Source organism: Mercenaria mercenaria, chromosome 16 (assembly GCF_021730395.1).
Source record: "Mercenaria mercenaria strain notata chromosome 16, MADL_Memer_1, whole genome shotgun sequence".
NCBI classification, from domain to species: domain Eukaryota; kingdom Metazoa; phylum Mollusca; class Bivalvia; order Venerida; family Veneridae; genus Mercenaria; species Mercenaria mercenaria.
This window is the reverse complement of record NC_069376.1, coordinates 46,103,841-46,125,273: the sequence shown is the minus strand read 5'-3', so window position 1 is coordinate 46,125,273 and position 21,433 is coordinate 46,103,841. Positions and strand designations below refer to the sequence as shown.

General features: G+C 36.1%; 2 protein-coding genes across 2 annotated transcripts in view; one reads left to right on the top strand and one right to left on the bottom strand.

Moving 5' to 3' along the window:
* Positions 1-636: 636 nt before the first annotated feature.
* LOC123540467 (U-scoloptoxin(11)-Sm7a-like) lies at positions 637-6,536 on the bottom strand. The gene is made up of 4 exons (XM_045325543.2): positions 6,230-6,536; positions 5,271-5,442; positions 4,737-4,972; positions 637-1,661 (listed from the first exon to the last, which is right to left on the bottom strand). The coding sequence occupies exons 1-4, from the start codon at positions 6,299-6,301 to the stop codon at positions 1,440-1,442; spliced, it is 702 nt and encodes a 233-aa protein (XP_045181478.1). The 5' UTR covers positions 6,302-6,536; the 3' UTR covers positions 637-1,439.
* Positions 6,537-8,783: 2,247 nt separating this feature from the next.
* Positions 8,784-21,433, top strand: part of LOC123539706 (signal transducing adapter molecule 2-like) — a 44,866-nt gene continuing 32,216 nt past the window's right edge. The window contains exon 1 of the mRNA XM_045324439.2: positions 8,784-8,912. Within this exon, the coding sequence (XP_045180374.2) occupies positions 8,870-8,912 (43 nt within the window). The 5' untranslated portion in view covers positions 8,784-8,869. The remainder of the gene's footprint in view (positions 8,913-21,433) is intronic.

The following is a 21,433-nucleotide window of genomic DNA, read 5'->3' as shown; positions in this document are numbered from 1 at the left end:
TGTACCCCACATTAACGACATATATTTTCTGTATTTGACAAGATAATTTTGATAAACCCTCCAGAGAAACAATGTCTTTACAACAAACTTTTAGTGCTGTTTACCTAATACATTTTTGTAGACTTTTCTGGAACTTCAGTTGGTCCCCTAGCCTGGGATTCTGGCCTTATGTTTATTTTAACATTACATAGGCCTATAGACTGTAGTATTTATTAGTATTTCTGCTCCTGTGTAAATACCGTTTTAGTTTGTGACAGTATCGATCTGTGTCGATTTGCTGAACAAAAGCAACAGACTGGAACTCAGGCTTCTGGTCCCCCGACGATCAGTCAGCCTCTCGAGACGAGGTTCTTGGTGCGCCTAACCTAGTGCACTTGCGAGACAGATGTTATCGGCTGATTATGAGACAACAGAAAAGCTCCGATATGAACCCAGAAACTGATATTTTTCCGAAGTTTTTTTTTATTGATTCTCTGCAAATTTAGCACCAACGCCTTCAACTGGAAATATGAACTGGGTATAGCTTTATTTATGTAAATCGAATAATTAGTCTTACTATCTCACGTGAACATCTGTCCAATTTCGTTACTTCAGACAGCATTCCGACCGATTATATATTAATAAGGACTGTATATGTAAAAGTATAGTTTTATTTCGTGTATATACATGGCAGTGATGAAAAATACTTACACCATAACAACAACAATTTACAGACAATCAGATAAAATTACATTGTCATGATGAAAAAAAAATGCCATTCAAGCATGACTAGTACTTGATACACTGTACCGTAAAGATTTCCTGACGATTACTGCACCCGCTGGCACGAGAAGCAGCTTCAAACAAACTAAAGTTTGAAAAATAGGTTTTTGTATTGTGAAATATGGTCCCTTGTTATTTGATTAACATATTTGTGACAATACAAATTTTAGAGCACATTGTCAAATAAAAACCCTTTTAAACGGACAAGTACACGACATAAATACTTATATTTGCAAAATAACTACATTTGTACATACATTGTATATATATTTTAGAACACTTGGGTTATGCCGACTAGCAATATGAATAAAGGGAAGTAACTTGAATAAAGTCTGGCTGTAAGAGTAACTGACTTAATGTGTGGGTAAAAATTGGCTGGACATGTGTGATGAACTGCGAATGCCTAATTAAATCTAACTGCATCCTTTCTGTCACGTGCGTACTCTTCGTTCAAAGCATTATACTTCGTGTCTCACACGAAATATTTCTACTCTCTCATATATATCATTTTTCGCGCGTCCTTTCTATATCTTGTGTGCACTTTTCGTATACTTCACTTTTCACTCGGAATATTTCGATTCCCTCGTGTATATTTAGTTATTACATCTTCATGTTAACACTTATGATAATCATTTGTGTAAAACAGCCAAGTGTGAGTATTTCAGTTGAATTGCGCACTAGCTTTGTTTGAGGGATTTATGTGTGACCTTGCAGTAACGGGGTATATATGTACCCCTAAAGTCCGATTCAATTTCGTGCGTTTCATCTTCGTCCCGATCCGGGCATTTATAGCCTTGCGGGCATGCGCAAAGGAAGTTGTATCCAAGTATCAGTTCGTCCCCATCTTGTTGGTCAATATAAATTTTGGCACATGGCGACCTTTCTTCGGTGCATTCCGGCTGAAAAGGAAAATGGTTGCTTTTTCGGTGATCCTATATAGCGAAAAAATAAAACAAAGACACCAGCAGTACAATAAATTGAAACAAGAGGACCATGATGGTCCTGAATCGCTCACCTCTTCCCACATGACCCAGTTTTGAGTATGACATAGTTTTTTCTATTATTTGAAATAGTGACCTAGTTTTTGAGCTCATGTGACCCAGTTTTGAACTTGACCTAGATATTATCAAGATAAAAATTCTGACCAATTTTCATGAAGATCCATTGAAAAATATGGTCTCTAGAGGTTTTTCTATTATTTGACCTATTAACCTAGTTTTCGAAGGTACGTGACAATGTTTTGAATTTTACCTAGATATCATCAGATCAATTTTCATGAAGATCCATTGAAAAATATGGCCACTAGAGAGGTCAAAAGATTTTAATAACTTTAGACCTACTGACCTAGTTTCTGACCGCAGTTGACCCAGTTTCAAACTTGACCTAGACATCATCAAGATGAACATTCAGACCAACTTTCATACAGATCTCATGAAAAATATGGCCTCTAGAGAGGTCACAAGGTTTTTTTATTATTTGACCTATTGACCTAGTTTTTTAGGCACGTGACCCAGTTTCAAACTTGCCCTAGATATCATTAAGGTGAACATTCTGACCAATTTTTATGCAGATCCATTCATAAGTATGGCCTCTAGAGAGGTCACAAGGTTTTTCTATTTTTAGACCTACTGACCTAGTTTTTGAGCGCACATGACCCTGTTTCGAACTTGACCTAGATATCATCAAGATGAACATTCAGACCAATTGTCATACAGATCCCTTGAAAAATATGGCCTGTAGAGAGGTCAAAATGTTTTTCTATTATTTGACCTACTGACCTAGTTTTTGATGGCACTTGACCCACTTTCGAACTTGACCTAGATATCATCAAGATGAACATTCAGACCAACTTTCATACAGATCCCATGAAAAATATGGTCTCTAGAGAGGTCACAAGGTTTTTCTATTATTTGACCTACTGACCTAGTTTTTGATGGCACGTGACCCAGTTTCGAACCTGACCTAGATATCATCAAGGTAAATATTCTGATCAATTTTCATGAAGATTTCATGAAATATATGGCCTCTAGAGAGGTCACAAGGTTTTTCTATTTTTAGATCTACTGACCTAGTTTTTGACCGCACGTGACCCAGTTTCGAATTTGATCTAGATATCATCAAGATGAACAATCAAACCAACTTTCATACAGATCCCATGACAAATATGGCCTTTAGAGAGGTCACAAGGTTTTTCTATTATTTGATCTACTGACCTAGTTTTTGAGGGCACGTGACCCAGTTTCGAACTTGACCTAGATATCATCAAGATGAACATTCTGATCAATTTTTATGGAGATCCATTCACAAGTATGGCCTCTAGAGTGATCACAAGGTTTTTCTATTTTTAGACCTACTGACACAGTTTTTGACCGCACATGACCCTGTTTCGAACTTGACCTAGATATCATCAAGATGAACATTCAGACCAGCTTTCATACAGATCCCATGAAAAATATGGCCTTTAGAAAGGTCACAAGGTTTTTCTATTATTTGACCTACTGACCTAGTTTTTGATGGCACGTGACCCACTTTCAAACTTGACCTAGATATCATCAAGATGAACATTCAGACCAACTTTCATACAGATCCCATGAAAATTATGGCCTCTAGAGAGGTCACAAGGTTTTTCTATTATTTGACCTACTGACCTACTTTTTGGCGGCACGTGACCCACTTTCAAACTTGACCTAGATATCATCAAGGTGGACATTCTGACCAATTTTCATGAAGATCTCACGAAATATATGGCCTCTAGAGAGGTCACAAGGTTTTTCTATTTTTAGACCTACTGACCTAGTTTTTAACCGCACGTGACCCAGTTTTGAACTTGATCAAGATATCATCAAGATGAACATTCAGACTAACTTTCATACAGATCCCATGAAAAATATGGCCTTTAGAGAGGTCACAAGGTTTTTCTTTTTTTAGACCTACTGACCTAGTTTTTGAGGCACGTGACCCACTTTCAAACTTGACTTAGATATCATCAAGATAAACATTCTGACTAATGTTCATGAAGATCTTGTGAAATATATGGCCTCTAGAGAGGTCACAAGGTTTTTCTATTTTTAGACCTACTGACCTAGTTTTTGACGGCACATGACCCAGTTTCGAACTTGACCTAGATATCATCAAGATGAACATTCTGACTAATTTTCATGAAGATTTCGTGAAATATATGGCCTCTACAGAGGTCACAAGGTTTTTCTATTTTTAGACCTACTGACCTAGTTTTTGAAGGCACGTGACCCAGTTTCGAACTTGACCTAGATATCATCAAGATAAACATTCTGACCAACTTTCATAAAGATCCCATGAAAAATGTGACCTCTAGATTGGTCACAAGCAAAAGTTTACGGACGCACGCACGCACGCACGGACGGACGGACGGACGACGGGCGACGGACACCGCGCGATCACAAAAGCTCACCTTGTCACTTTGTGACAGGTGAGCTAAAATTGAAAACCGCAGATGTCTATTTTCACTATTTAGTACCACAGGAGCTCGAGGTCGGGAACGCAGAATTTTCTGCCTTATCCGGCCTTTATATATTGACAAAGCTTACGGCCTTTACGAATATAATCCAAATTTTCCATAATCTCAACTTTTAAAAATTACTCACAAACTCGGGTATATACTAAAAAAACAGTCTACCGGCACCTTGACGGTAATTTATGAAAGTTACGATTTGGGCAAAATAAGACCATATTCTTTGAGTTTGGTTCTACGGTCACGGTATAAAGGCAAAACCGCGCAGGAAAAATATGATCATGACTCCGAGCTCCTGTGTTTAGTACGAAAAAAACACAATATGAAATCACACATAATAAAATTAGTTGCTATGGCAATGTAGGAAACCTTGTCCATTTGAAACATGATTTAAGCTAGTTCTGTACGTTTGACAAACCGGAAGTGATGGCGTAACGTTATTTATCTGGAAAACCACAACATCTCTGTACAAGATGATACCAACCTTTTCGCAAAAATATTCATAAATCCACTGTCCTGTTCTATTGTTAAGTTTCTGTGTCGGGTGGCGCCACCATCCGAGGAGTTGGTACAAATTGTCTGGGCATGCACATCGAGCTTCTCTAATGTGTGGACTCCATTCACCAGTCGTCGTTCCCATAGTGATTGCAAGGTCACCTGGTTCACACTCGCGTTTTGGAAGAATCGGAACACAAAATTTATACTGAACCGTTTTGTCGGCTGAAGGAAACATTTAAAGAGGATAATTTATGGCATCATTTAAAAGTGTGTCTTTCTGTCAATAAAACATATTTTTGAGCATTGAATTTAACGTTTGTCAAAAATATGCTCGTGTGCTTAAAATCTATTACTGATTACAATGAATATCAAATTTTAAGGTCGCAGACTTCAAATCACATGCCCTCACTTCTGTGTGATCGCCATGACAACGCTTGGGGTTTATATTTGGTATGAGCTATTTCTGTTTGATATCAGAAAAAGACAGTGAAAGCCATGATAAAAAAGTAATTTTATATACCTCTTTCGTAATGTGGCCACGACAGGGACTGGTCATCGCCCGTTAGCCACTTAGAGCTACATCCGGGACACTTACAATATGGCCCTTCATCAAACTCGCTACCATCCGGGTATTTCATTAATGACGTACAGACATGCGCATTGGATTTGCATTGTGGCTTTTCCCTCTCCGCCTGTAATTAAACTTTCAACAATAAATTTATGTTATCATATAAAACTAATATCAAGAATGGAATGAAAGACAAGACCTATAGAACTCTTCTTCTTAGGTGTAGTGTTGAATTACTATATTTCGCATAAGCACGTACGGTCGAGCTAAAACTATGACACCAAAAGAAATAATGCACACACCATTTCAAAGTAAGTTTCAGCAGTTATAATTGTTCTTATGTCTGATGACTGATCAAAAATGATTTGACTTGTGTTTGAACCTCACGAAAACCGTGCAAGTTGATGTAATTATTGAGATATTACCACAGCTTCACACAGAATACTCGCTTGCAGAAGTACATCTGATACACAAAATACCTGCTCCATAATTCATAATCCATTTCTCACTTGAAAATACCTAGCGACGATACTTTCGGATGGTTTTTCTCTTTCATTTATTATGTGGTTGGGTGGTTCTAATCAATGAGTAACTGAACATAATGCTGTGCACTTATTTCAAGTTAATTTTGTGGTTGTGATTTATGTTATGTAGCTATAATCCTTCGTGCAACAAAGTTTTGAACTTGAATTTGAATCTCCATACGTGATACATGCATAAATTCTGGTTAAACTGATATTACAAATCAAGCATCATCAAATAAGAACAAAAATGTGTATACATGTACTTATTATAAACTGAGCACAATAAACAGCATCGTATACAGATAAGTTGATATATCGGAGAAAAAATATATCCTGTAAATCTACGCTACAGAATTCCAAACTGTAAAACATTTGTATTTTACTTACAAAATCCACTGCGGCAGTTTTCCATAAGAAACACTGTGTGAAAAATGTCAGGGTTAAAATATTCCGTTTCATCTCCTAGCCTGGCAAACGCAGTTCTATGTAACATCCAAAAATACTGAACTTGTGTCAGGTCGGTATTCTGTAGTATTTCAACATCAAACACCAAACATATCCAGAATTGGTGAGCACTGTGCGCAGTTCCGTACTGTATTATTATGTCTCTCTACACGAAAACAATTTTCCGTTAATTATGGGGGAATTCCAATATCTACACATGCTTTAGGGACACAAAATCGATGGACCAGCATTTGCTAGAGAATTCGTCCATTTACAGAAATTTGCAGACGACATTCACTCTCAGAGCGGGTGGATCGATATCAGACGGATCCTGAAATATATAGTCACTTGGTGCCTAAATATGCGTCAAAAATAATTCAAAATGGTTGAATATCCAACTGGTTGTGGGCAGCATCCCACTTTACCATATCTAGATTTACTAACGCACAGACTGCTCGTCATTTGATTGTGAAAATATTACTAGGGCAAGTTTCGAATCTTACAATATGAAAATATCATGAAATACAAAATTTAAAGGACATGGACAGAGTGTGCTCTATTATGTACAATGCTGATGGCGTTTCATTTTCAAAACAGTTGAGGTGCTTTAATTGAGATATTGTAATTCAAGAGTATTTACTGTATTAGCAGAATTTTCGCGAGGGTTTAATTTTCGCTACATTTGCGAGGCCCTACATCTCGCGAAAATTATTCCTCGCGTAAATATTCATCATTAGTATAATTCAAATTCAAGTAGGATACCAATTTAACAATTTCTCGAATATTAAACCTCTCGAACATATTCAAAAATTCAAATTCGCGAAATTTTGATCCAGAAAATATGTGCTTTTACAGTATCAAAAATGCGTTAAAGCCTTTGTAGTATTTTTAACGCATGCATACCATTTCAGATATTGATGCATCAATAATTATCTTAGACCATTTGAATATATTTTTCTCGTAAGTCTGAATCTGTATTTGGCGCTTTTTTCTACTTATTAATAAGATAAAAAGTGGAAGTTGACTGCATCGATGTCCAATCCTGGAATACTGAATACGCTTGTTTTGATACTGTTTTAAACCTATTAACTTCTCCCTTCTGCACAACAGTGTGTAGATAATGTAGCTTTAATAGGGACTTAAGGTTTCATAGATGTTACGCACATCACGGCTGACTGAGTAATTTAGGAACTCTGATTTACTCCCCTCATGACATACTGTGCTTACTGTAAAAGGATGACAGACTTCCCCTCGCCTAAGACATTCCTCCACAGACTTTTCATGAGCCAATTAATTTTTTTATTGTTCCTTCTCATGAGAAGGAACACTTATGGTGAACATGTCACACTTGACTGAGCAGGTAATGGATACAAGGGTATGCATCAAAGGCATCAGAATTCCAGGAGGCGCCGCCATTTTGTACTCATGCATATTCATTAAAAATAGCCTCTTTGCCAATGTGTTTTTACGCATCTTTAAGTCAATCTTTAGTTAAATACAACTACGTAATAAACAGACCTACAAAAACAATAATTTAGTTTAAACTATCTAATCTTACATGTCATATTGTAGAATCGAGATTAACTAAATGAATATTCATCATCTAAAAATAGACTCCCGCCCAAAAAAATCGTCTACTATTATTCTTCTCGGTTGCATTCTTTGCTGCTTCCAGAGGTTCTTTTTACGATTTTATTTCATACTAACTTTATTATTTTAACATTTTAAGTATAACCATCAAAACATACTGCACTAATAAAGTTATCCGAGATTTTTTACTTGTCTGTGAATGCTATTGCACGATACGTACCGTCCATTTCAATTACTTCCCTTGTTTGTTATCTAGAACTGTATAATGCATTTCTTCACTTTACTGAGCTATAAATATTTCGAACTTTGTAATTTCATACCTTCTGATTAATTGTTTTGTAATTTTCAAGTTGTGAACTTTTTGTACGCACTTTTTCAAATCCATCAGTTTGTTGGTGCCGACTTCTATAAAAGCCCTTTTTCTCCTGGTTTAGTCGTTCTAGAGCTGTAAGTATCCATTCATGCAATGCAATTACTGGCATATGGCAGAACTTTTCATCCATTGTATTGCAAATTAAAATTAGGCAAACATACGACCAAATTCTGATCTGTGCCACTAGGACAGCTGTCGACACTGGTGCCCGAAATTTTGACAGAGTGATGGTATTTATTGTCCGCTGATATATTTAGGTATGATCGCTCATCTAAAGGTGTTTGTTTATTTTTTTTAAGTTAAATAAATGTTTGTATGAAATAACTTTAAGTATTCTTATAATAAATAGATAAGAATGCACGTAAACTAGCAAAAACATAGTTCATAATTATTTTATTAAAGATCCCTTAAAATGAATATTTAACATGCGCTAGAAGGAACCTTTTGGTAAGCTAAATCTTGTTACTCTTGCAACAGAATCTTATTTTTCCGCGAGCAAAAGTAACGGCTACACAGAATTTAGCGGGTGACATCCCGGAGATTCCGGTCAGGCATGCGCAGAAGTGTCTTAAAAATCATAACAAGGTAGTAGAAGTCGCATAAAGAAATCTATCAAGAAAATGCCTCTGTTTACAAGTAGCTCACCATTTGATGGTGATGTTGGTAAGTTCAGTTAAAGCAGATTGATTGAAATCAATTTCCTGCAACCTTCTTTTTTCCCATGCTATACAATATTCATAATTTTATGGTAAAAATAATGTCTTGTGACACTTCGTCATGAATAATTTTGGTAGTGTCTAGTCGTCCGGTAACCGGACGCCTAGCCTGCGTTCTAGTCGTCCGGTAACCGGACGACTAGCATTTCCCCTGGCGATTTTCTAGTCGTCCGGTAATTGATTTCTCAGTGAATAAGCAGTGTTCTGGTATAATTTTACCTGTTATTTATTTAAGATATCAATTCCTATCTGAAAACAGAAATTTGTTTGAATATATGCCAAAGTGTATTTCTAATCTTCTCGAGAAATCTACTGCCTTTTCAGCCGATAAAACGGAAGTTTACAAAAATCAATAATGACGAAACGAATAAAAGCGGGTGATTGTGTCGTTGTCATCTCGCTGTTAGAGAGCGTTTAGTTACATATGTGCTATCAACTGACGAAATACCATGCAGTCAACAGTTCATATGCATCCAGGCCACACCACGGGGAGGCGCCCTCATCATGGCCCAAATTTTTTTTAATGATAAAAATTACAAAATAAATATATGAAATTGAAAAAAAAAATAAGTGTACTGTTTTGGAATAGGCATAACGATTTAATTCCAAACTGTGAGAATGATTTATTATAGGTAAAAATATTGTTTTTCATAATTGTTTTCCTGATTATTTACATGTTCCAATTAAAACTGAATAAAATGTATAAGAATGATTATTATGTTGTTTCTTCATGTTATTCCTTAGTATGATTTGATAACTCTTGATAAAAATAGGAATAACAATGAAGAACTTTGTTATTTGGAATCGGTATCAATTAGGAACATGGACATTGATTTAATAAAAGGTCCTTAATAATGACTATTTTAAAATTGCATTGAATAAAATCGTTCCAAAAATACAACAGGTTAGCATTATAGTCACTGAACAGTTTGATGCATAGCAACAGTGAATGAATCAGTAATGATGTGCAGGGTGTGGCAAGTTGATGGTTTGTAAAACAATAAACATGGAAACATATAGAAAGATTTTAAATGTGTATCAGAAAATTTGTTATACGTGATCAAATAATTTCATAGATTTTACAAATAAGTCATTTAAATAATCTGCTACGATGTACAGCGAAAACGAGGATCGGGAAAGTCTTACATCATTACTAGTCCATATCATACGAAAATATATAAAACATTCACGAGTGAAACATACGTTCATAGGCAATGTACAAATAAATAACCAATGGAAAAAATGAAAGTTTTTTTTTTTTGCCCTTAACATGTTTAAAATGTAATCAAACGTTGAATGAAGAAGCAACATTCTTATGAGTAAAAAGAGACATGATTTGCAAATCTATATGAACACATCTTTTCTCCATAACATGTTTGAATTGTATATCACACAGTGAATCAGCAATATGCGTTATATTTTTCAATGTTTACGTCGTTGCTAATCCATATCATACTAAATAATGATAACATACATATGAGTAAAAAGAGACATGAATTTCAAATCTGTATTGAACATATCTTTTGTAAAAAGTACATTTTTTCCCCTTAACATGTTTAAATTGTATATCAACATGGAATGAATCAGCAACGTTGTGAATATTTCATTATTACATCGTTATCTAAGCAACACAACAAGGTTGTTTGAAATGACATTTACTGGCACCATATTCTTCAATGTTCACGTCGTTGCTAATCCATAATATACTTAATAATGAATATATACATATGAGTAAAAAAGAGACATGAATTGCAAATCTATATGAACATATAATTTATCAAAGTACATATTTTTGACTTAACATGTATAAATTGTATGTCACCATTAAATGACTCAGCAAATGTTGTCAATATGAAGATAAAAAACGGGAATAATAAGATCGTAGCTGTTTAATGTCAATGTTATAGGGAAAAATACTAGATATACTAAAGTTGAAAATGCCACGTAGAAAAAAAAATCGGATACAAATATACAATGCTTTAGAAGCTAATTTTGCCCCTATTCCATTTGTCATTTCTGATAATTACTATAACTAAGATAACACATAGAAAAATTATAATCAGTACATTGCTAACATAAATACACTTTGTAGGCCGGCTACTCATATAGAGTGCCACTATGAGCCTTTTGCGTTTGGCCGGCTACTCATGTAGAGTGCCACTATGTACCATTCATGCGCACTGCTTGCAGAACCAAAACTTAGATTTAGGGGCTGATGTAATTTCCGCACAATGATAATGCTGCCAGCCTAGGCAGCCGTCGCAACCAACACACCTAGTGTCTAAATTTTCACCACATGATGAGCATGCCCATTTTCGTACCTTAGCTTTTTGCACGATCGATAATAATTTCTCCCAGGCGTCACTACTGAAATGTTTCTTAAAGGGTTCTAAGTCAATCTCTGTTGCGGCCATGTGGATATCCTCAGAAGTGCATGTCAGCTCGTTCGCGGTTATTTCTGTATTTGCGCGTAATCGTTCGTCCACATTGTCGGTGTCGATGAACCATTTTAGCACAACTTTAGCTTGCTCATAACTGTTTAACTGTTCAAAAGACACTTTCTTACGTTTTAGTTTTAGCCTTTTCCTTTGAATTCCAATCACCGTTAATTCCGATCCTTTTGGACGGCCGCGTTTTTTTATGTTCGGTGGTAAAGTTATTTCACTTATGTCTTGTAGCACGGTAGCGTTTGAATTTGATCTGATTGTTTCATTTTCAATTTCATTTATTTCCTCACTTATTGTGTTCATTTTGACATTTTCCTTTTCAGTTGGTTCTGCAGATTCATTGCGATTAATTATGGCCTCAGTCTCATTTAATTCTTGCTCTGTCTGTACGTTTTCAGTTTGGTTCATTTCGTTTTCATTATCTACAGTATCGCTATTCATTTCAAACGCGTTCTCCTCTAACTGTTCGTTTTGTTGCATTAACTGTCGCCGCATAATTAAATTTAATTTTAAAATGCTTGCGTCTTTTGATATTTTAAAACATTCTGTATCAAAGGAACATAAAAGTAAATTGTTAAAAGATATGTTGTGCTGATTGCTATACAATTATCGCAGTTTGTAGGATTAATACAATTAACACAATGATTTATGCGATGCTCATCAATAGACGTTTTTCACGTGTTTTGGACGAAAAGCACGTGCTTTTGACAATGGTGATGACCCTTTAGTCCTTTAATCTTTATACGTTTTTGTATTAATTACCCGTACTTGTACACATTCTAGATTAATTGTCACGCACTGTATTCCATCAATATAATTTTAAGTAAATGTGTAAGTAAATAACCAAATTGTTTATTAACGTGACAAGTGTTATACTCAGTGCATACATATGAGCCGTGCCACGAGAAAACCAGCATAGTGGGTTAGCGACTAGCATGGATCCAGACCAGCCTGCGCATCCACGCAGTCTGGTCAGGATCCATGCTGTTCACTAACAGTTTCTCTAATTCCAATAGGCTTTGAAAGCGACCAGCATGGATCCTGACCAGACTGTGCGGATGCGCAGGCTGGTCTGGATCCATGCTGGTCGCAAAGCCACTATGTTGGTTTTCTCATGGCGCGGCTCATATCACAATAAATGATCAATATTCACAACATCCGACCCAATGGGCTTATATGTCACCTGTAAACTTTTCACACATATATAACACGATCTAAATATGGGAAGAATATGTTATAAGATATCATAATTATTCACAGCATATATGTGGATATTTTGATGACTAAAATGTTTTATATCTAGGACCCCACGTATATAAAATATAAACCTTATAAATTAAAACTATGCACAAGTGCCAAGGTGGAACTCATAGAATCGTATCTCTAAAGTCATACATAGGTGCAAATTACTTGAAAACATTCTATTTCGAGATTAAATCTGATCATATCTAGTTCAAGAGCACACACAGCAGCAGAAGCAGAAGCAGCAGCAGAAGCAGCAGCAGCAGCAGCAGAAGAAACTTGAAAACATTCTATTTCGAGATTAAATCTGATCATATCTGGTTCAAGAGCACACACAGCAGCAGAAGCAGAAGCAGAAGCAGCAGCAGCAGCAGAAGAAGCAGCAGAAACGCCTTAACAGCTATTTCCTAGGTGTCGTGTAGCTTCGTCAGCAACTTATCTATTTTTTTACAATTCTTATTTATTTATTTACATGGATGCCGTTTAGGTAATTAAGTGACCTAATTGTTTTACAAAATTACATGACTTTTAAAGAGTCGCATGTCCATATTGGGGTATATGATCAGTTACACATGGTTTCTGGGTAAATGATAAGGTGTCAAATATACAAATGTAAAACTTTGAAAATAATTTCTGATGTCATGTAATTAATTAATGAAATTGTTATTGAATGGTTTACAAGGTAGTATTAGACAAGTAATTAAATAAATGTGTTGTAACAAGCGTATCAACTACAACGCTTGATATTATTCACACCTGGGACACTGATCCTGTCGTATCACTCGATGCCTAATTATCATGTCAATAGTAATGAGTGAACATAGTCAGTTTATATTTATATATAAACTCGCTGATCTACACTTAATCATTCATAACTATGGCGTTCACAGAAAGCTACTGTTGGTCAGCTGAATACGGTGAAAGAGGTCCATACTGCGGCATCTTCGGACACAGCTTCATAAAACGTCTCTGTAGAAGGTGGAAAACTCGACAGATTCCAGACGACATGCCCTTCAGCGGAGAAGCATACGGGACTGGTGGTCTAGGGGTGAAGCGACTTCAAAAACTTCTTCAACAAACTCACGTAGCTAAATATGACATCATTTTTATTCAAGTCGGGGAGAATGACATGCTATCACTTACCAACAAGGAGCTGATGAAATCTCTTTTAAACATCTACAATGAGTTGACATCAAGAGGGGTGAGACTGGTTGTATTCGGTTCGCTGTTCCACAGACATCACCGGCGCTATAACAAGCTATGCAAGCGCCTTAACAAAATTCTGTTTAAGTTGCACCCATACAAAATCTGGCACCACGGCGATTCACTCATAGGCAATGACAGCATAGACCCGAAAGACGGAACCCACCTGCGACCATGTCATGAACACGACTTTGCCAGTAGCATTGCAGATGCGTTCCGCTATCTGTCTTATTACATTTAAGACTAATAAACTGTCCTTTTAAGGACAACAAAAGTCCTTTTAAGGACTGCAACATACGCCGAGAAGAACCTCTCATATTGTCATGCTATTGTATTCAAATATTTTTCATATACCACAAAGGCATCTCAGACATACACTCATAAAAACAAAACTCGCAATAAAAGCAACAGTAACAAATAGAAAACATTATCATGCACGATGAATGGTTCGGTGCTCATGTAATAATAGAGCGAGATGACAACGACACAATCACCCGCTTTTATTCGTTTCGTCATTATTGATTTTTGTAAACTTCCGTTTTATCGGCTGAAAAGGCAGTAGATTTCTCGAGAAGATTAGAAATACACTTTGGCATATATTCAAACAAATTTCTGTTTTCAGATAGGAATTGATATCTTAAATAAATAACAGGTAAAATTATACCAGAACACTGCTTATTCACTGAGAAATCGATTACCGGACGACTAGAAAATCGCCAGGGGAAATGCTAGTCGTCCGGTTACCGGACGACTAGAACGCAGGCTAGGCGTCCGGTTACCGGACGACTAGACACTACCAATAATTTTGTCATGTCATGTTTTATTGTGCTAAACCCTCACTTACGAAAAGGAAGAGATATTATTGCTTCATATATTTTTTGATCTATGAGTTCTTAATTCTGTTTCTCACTGTCAACAAATAAAATTTTCTGATACTACCATTGTTACTGTAAAATTCATATTTTTTTCATATTTTGCTGTCAAGACACTTTAGTTTAGTGTGGTTTCTAGATCGACATATCGAGACAATCCGCCTTGCCCCTTTTAATTGCCACCCTGCTGCCCTTAAAATGTGCCCTCCTGCTTTTGATCGTCTGCTTCATCCGGCCCTCTAAAGTTTAAGTGTCCTATCCTTAGACATACCTCGCAGGTTATCGTATTGATCCAGCAAATTACATCACAGGTAACAATTCTACATGAAGTGTGAAAATAAATTGATAAGAGTATAATTCCTGTGTAATGTCAAAAGAGCACCATTAAAAAATTGCCCTTTTTTTGTTATTTCTAAGCAGCCAACTGGTTACAGACCGTCGGCAAAGCATGTACACATGAAAACTGTTTCATTTAAGCTAAAAATTAGATTGAAATTGAAATACAGAGACTTTTGTTTAGTATATATCAATGCTGCCTGACACTTTCACAATTTAAACTTAAAAAAATGTACAAGTTATAATGAATTTAAAAGCAAAATAAGGTTGACACTTCTGATACACCCGCGGATGTTCTATGCAATATTTTGGTAATTTCTTCAAAAAAGCAGATCTATGGTCAGTATACATTTTTATGATAACTAATATCAAAATTTGATAAAGTACCTCTGGTTTACCATAGGCTGCCAGGTAAACTGAATAAGTGCTCGCGCTGCCAATCGACATTATCGCCAAATGGCGATTATTTAATTCAAAAGTCGATTAAAACGCAATTTTTGGCGATAGAAAATGGCAATTAATAAAAATGCTACAAAAAATACTGCAAAAAATTGTCCATAAACAGCTGGAACATGCATAGTTTTATTGGAAAAAACGTGCGAAGTCGGTAGCAGGAAGTGTATTTGCCCAGAGGCATAATTACCCCCTCTAAACGGTGACTTTGACACGCTTAATTGAACACAGTCTGCTGTTTATTAAATGGTCAGTAATTATCGGCAATTAGCCTGACACCTTGTGTCAGTTTTGTTGTTCACAGTTTGATCTCGGTTGGAGATAACACTCGATCTTTAACTAGTATCATAATATCTATGATTTTTTATATTTCTTTCATCAAAATAATATTACCGTAAATTTATATGAAATTAAAATTGTTTAAGAAAAAAAAACACTCGCTCTTTTACGGTATGTAACGGCAATCTTAGATTTTAGCATAGACAGTAAGCGCTGAAAGTAGTTTCCCTTTACCGAAATGGCGAAAATCGCAAATGAACTTATATTGAAGTTGGAAAAGCGTCCTTACCAGTGAATACTATGCATTCAAGATTCAGGGTTGGTCCCGGGGATCATAAATCTGCGCATTTTACACGAGTATCAACGGTATGTTCAGTGATATGATGAATGTATTATGACATTTATTGAAAATGCGGCAAGGTATTCAGATTTGCACTAGAAGAAACTTGCAATGAATTCGAATGAAAAAAAAACAACAAAAAACAAAACAAAAACAACAAAACATTATTCCTGTTTGTTTGATAAATACATACTGTTTTCTGACTGCATAAATGATTGATTATTTAAAGCCTATGATAAACATGAATAATGATTATTGAAAAATAAAGCGTGTTTAAGTGGTCCATAAACAAAAAAAGATTACATAGTTATAAATTCCCTGTTTTATGTTTTTTTATTGAAATGCAAAACTGCACGGGAATAACGGGCACGCCAAGTTTGTCTATTAATTTTTTCCCTGAAAAAAAAAGTGGCTGTTAATTTATAATGGCCAGGGCTAGCACTGCAGGTAAACTGAATATAAGCCATTTTCAGATGAAACTTCGAGATTGTACCAGTATGCAATTATTACATTATGGATAAGAAAAGAAAATTTTGTATAATAGTATAAAACTTTTCTTATTAATGAAATATAGATGAAAGACATTATTTTTTTATGGTTTGATCAACTTGTTTTCATATCCAAACTCCTATAGGCATGTAAAATTCTGCCTTCAATAGCATGAATTTTGATGCTGAAACAGACCATTTTTTCATGTTGTAACACGATCTTGGTTAAAGTTTAAACATATAAGGGCTCTCCATTTTTCATATTGTTTATATGAGTGACTTGGCAACAGAAAGAAGAAAAACGGCTTAGGGAAAATAAATGGAAAGACATAAACACAAAAAAAATAAATCCACTGTTATCGTACCTTTCCCGTTTAAAATAGCACACTCAGGGCTTTCGGTAGGTTCTGAAACTCAAGAGTCATTGACTCTTCAGCCTAAATTTTCAAGGGTCAAAATCAGATTTTCAAGAGTCAAGATCAAATTTTCAGGGGTCAAGCTACATGTATACTGTTATTAATGCAACTCCCACAGACTTTATCTAAAACTAGTACAGTAGTCATAACAGATTTTCTTAAGCAATTCATATTTTAGTTGTCTTATTTTGCACATTGCCTAAAAGTGGGAGGGGTTTAGTGCTTTGCATGCTTTTATTATCAGCAAATTCTTCTAAATAAGAGCTGCTTTGGCAACAGTGATCATATTTTTCGTAAATGCAGACGTTTTATTGGCTTTTTATTCAGACTGTACTAGAAAAATCTTGTAATAAATTATAAAAATGTCCGAAAATGGCGGTGTCGAAAACGAGTGACAAATACGGAAAACGAAAGTAACATTTGAAATTTTTGAAAAAAAACAACTGTTTTAAATTTCATTTTCTCATCATACCACGTATAATTTCTGAAAATTTAATTTGTTTTGGCCCAAACAAAGCCTCGGCAATGATAATAAATTAGCTATAGACCGTGACGGCCGACCGGCTCATGTAATCGTATCGAGCACACAAAATAATTAACAAGTGGTACAAACAATATAATCTAAGGCTGCATTGTTTATCAATTAACTTTTACATATTAATCAAAAAACACCGTTGATAATGACAAGGCATATTGTAATAAATACAAACCGCGAGATAATCACGTGTCATTTGGCGCGTGGCGTGACTGACATCTGTCGGTAGCTAATTAACATACGACGCTCCGCCTACTGCCATATTTCCGCTTGTGCCGGCGAACAATATTGAAATTCACTGGGATTTTGATTGACAGGGGGCAGAACTTGAGACGCATCAAAGTAAGTTTCTGCGAGTCAAGCCGACGCACGTGGCGTAATTTATGCGGGTCAAATACGAGTTTTTCTCGATTTTCGAGGGTCAAAACCTGGGACCTCGGGTCAGCCGAATGCCCTGACCCTGCACCTTTTAGGCACCCTGCCCTTTCTGAGCTTTAGAAATTACGCTACAGGACGCACAATTTGTATGCTTGTTTGTTGTTATTAGCTTGCCAATTTTTTTCACCCAACCCAGGATATGCCGGTCACATGAGTGGCAAGAAGAAAAATCTCTCTGAATTAGGAATTAACAAAAAGGCCAGTATGTGCCGGCCGTGTGTGCTGCAAATAAAAATGAAGAAACTGAAAACTTGTTAGCTCACCTGTCACAAAGTGACAAGGTGAGCTTTTGTGATCGCGCGGTGTCCGTCGTCCGTCCGTCAGTCCGTGCGTCCGTCCGTCCGTAAACTTTTGCTTGTGACCACTCTAGAGGTCACATTTTTCATGGGATCTTTATGAAAGTTGGTCAGAATGTTCATCTTGATGATATCTAGGTCAAGTTCGAAACTGGGTCACGTGCCATAAAAAACTAGGTCAGTAGGTCTAAAAATAGAAAAACCTTGTGACCTCTCTAGAGGCCATATATTTCACAAGATCTTCATGAAAATTGGTCAGAATGTTCATGTTGATGATATCTAGGTCAAGTTCGAAACTGGGTTACGTGCCGTCTAAAACTAGGTCAGTAGTTCTAAAAATAGAAAAACCTTGTGACCTCTCTAGAGGCCATATATTTCATAAGATCTTCATGAAAATTGGTCAGAACGTTCACCTTGATGATATCTAGATCAAGTTCGAAAGTGGGTCACATGCCTTCAAAAACTAGGTCAGTAGGTCAAATAATAGAAAAACCTTGTGACCTCTCTAGAGGCCATATTTTTCATGGGATCTGTATGAAAGTTGGTCTGAATGTTCATCTTGATGATATCTAGGTCAAGTTCGAAACTGGGTCACGTTCGGTCAAAAACTAGGTCAGTAGATCTAAAAATAGAAAAACCTTTTGACCTCTCTAGAGGCCGTATATTTCATGAGATCTTCATGAAAATTGGTCAGAATGTTCACCTTGATGATATCTAGGTCAGGTTCGAAAGTGGGTCACGTGCCTTCAAAAACTAGGTCAGTAGGTCAAATAGTAAAAAAACCTTGTGACCTCTCTAGAGGCCATATTTTTCATGGGATCTGTATGAAAGTTGGTCTGAATGTTCATCTTGATGATATCTAGGTCAAGTTCGAAAGTGGGTCATGTGCCTTCAAAAACTAGGTCAGTAGGTCAAATAATAGAAAAACCTTTTGACCTCTCTAAAGGCCATATTTTTCATGGGATCTGTATGAAAATTGGTCTGAATGTTCATCTTGATGATATCTAGGTCAAGTTCGAAACAGGGTCATGTGCGGTCAAAAACTAGGTCAGTAGGTCTAAAAATAGAAAAACCTTGTGACCTCTCTAGAGGCCATACTTGTGAATGGATCTCCATAAAAATTGGTCAGAATGTTCACCTTGATGATATCTAGGTCAAGTTTGAAACTAGGTCACGTGCCTTAAAAACTAGGTCAGTAGGTCAAATAATAAAAAAACCTTGTGACCTCTCTTGAGGCCATACTTTTCATGGGATCTGTATGAAAGTTGATCTGAATGTTCATCTTGATGATATCTAGGTCAGTTTCGAAACTGGGTCACGTGTGGTCAAAAACTAGGTCAGTAGGTCTAAAATTATTAAAATCTTTTGACCTCTCTAGAGGCCATATTTTTCAATGGATCTTCATGAAAATTGATCTGAATGTTCACCTTGATGATATCTAGGTCAGTTTTGAAACTGGGTCACGTGCGGTCAAAAACTAGGCCAGTAGGTATAAAAATAGAAAAACCTTGTGACCTCTCTAGAGGCCATATTTTTCATGAGATCTTCATGAAAATGAGTGAGAATGTTCACCTTGATGATATCTAGGTAAAGTTCAAAACAGGGTCACGTACCTTCGAAAACTAGGTCAATAGGTCAAATAATAGAAAAACCTTGTGACCTCTCTAGAGACCATATTTTTCAATGGATTTTCATGAAAATTGGTCAGAATTTTTATCTTGATAATATCTAGGTCAAGTTCAAAACTGGGTCACATGAGCTCAAAAACTAGGTCACTATGTCAAATAATAGAAAAAACGATGTCATATTCAAAACTGGGTCATGTGGGAAGAGGTGAGCGATTCAGGACCATCATGGTCCTCTTGTTTGGTTTTCTGATGTGACTGTTACAAATAAGTTAACGATTGTCTTCTTGCAGTACGTTTCTTCTTTTACTGGTATTAACCACAAACTTCCAGATGTTTATCCTAATATATATCGAAAAAATATATGATCTAACAAGACTGGTGCATATTGGCGTGTGCCGAATTGACCTGGCCAGTGCCAGTAAAGTGAAAGGAATGCTTAGCTGGTTGCCAGAGGCGAAATGGCGTACGTCTGGAATGCGAAACAAATTAACCCACTGTATTGCATGGAAGTATTTGACACATGTTCAATGGGCACATATAAATTATCCCTAATGCAAAGGAAGGGCAAAAGTTTTCCATCCAATTGCTCAGTATCAGTGTCTTCTTAACCGCCTGAAGGATATTATGAAATAAGCATAGAATATTTATGTATCAAGATCAAAACATTTTGTTCCAGTCAGCCCCTCAAAGGTCACAATGTTGAATGTTTGAGCTTCCAATTTGTGTTTGCTCAACCTACACATGTAAAATACATGTGTTTTACCCAAGGACCACCCTCAAGTCGGCATTAGGCATCATACAAACATCAGAAAAAAGTGTTTTTTTCCAATCATCCTTTCTTAATTTATTCAACATACTGTTACACCTTCTTGATCAGTGTGAGCCCAGATTGATAAAAACAAAGCATTTATGGTTATAATGAATTCTGCTACATCAATTTGTACCACCTCTATAGTCAGCAAGTGCAGGGAGGCAAAATCAATGTCTGAAACTGATGTTTAGTAATTGGTTAAGGGTTAAAAATTAGCTCTGCTGTGGGTTTTTTAACCTTCCTTACCTTTCAGTTTGGCATGGGAAAATTGGAGCTTTCTCAGACAACGCACACTTAAAGAGACATTATGTGCATCTTATTGCACATATTGTGTTTCTGGTGAATGTTTTATAAAAGCAATTTTTTGGTTGTTGTGCATTTAAATGTGTTAAATTAACGACAATGCTGATAAGTATTTGGAGTTGATTCTGTAGAAATAAAGAAATCGGACAAATAGAATAATAGTTCTTTTCTGCAATCTTCTATGCAATTATCTCCCTTACCTAAGTAGAGATTTCTGAAGTTGATGGGAAGCAACTTCTAGGTGCAGTTCAACTTTTTTTAAAAAGACTGCCCCAGTCAAAATAAGAATAGTTATTATTTCATACTGGTAACAGGAAGAGTTTGGTATATTGGGATAAAAGCTATAATTTCCTCCACCCTTTTTTAATACACAGGCATCTA

Coding starts and splice junctions, on each gene's coding strand:
- LOC123540467 (XM_045325543.2), bottom strand. CDS start 6,301: ATGAAACGGAATATTTTAACCCTGACATTTTTCACACAGTGTTTCTTA. Junction 4,973..5,270: donor GTGGCCACATTACGAAAGAG/GTATATAAAATT, acceptor TGTTTCCTTCAG/CCGACAAAACGGTTCAGTAT. Junction 1,662..4,736: donor ATGAATATTTTTGCGAAAAG/GTTGGTATCATC, acceptor TTTCCTTTTCAG/CCGGAATGCACCGAAGAAAG.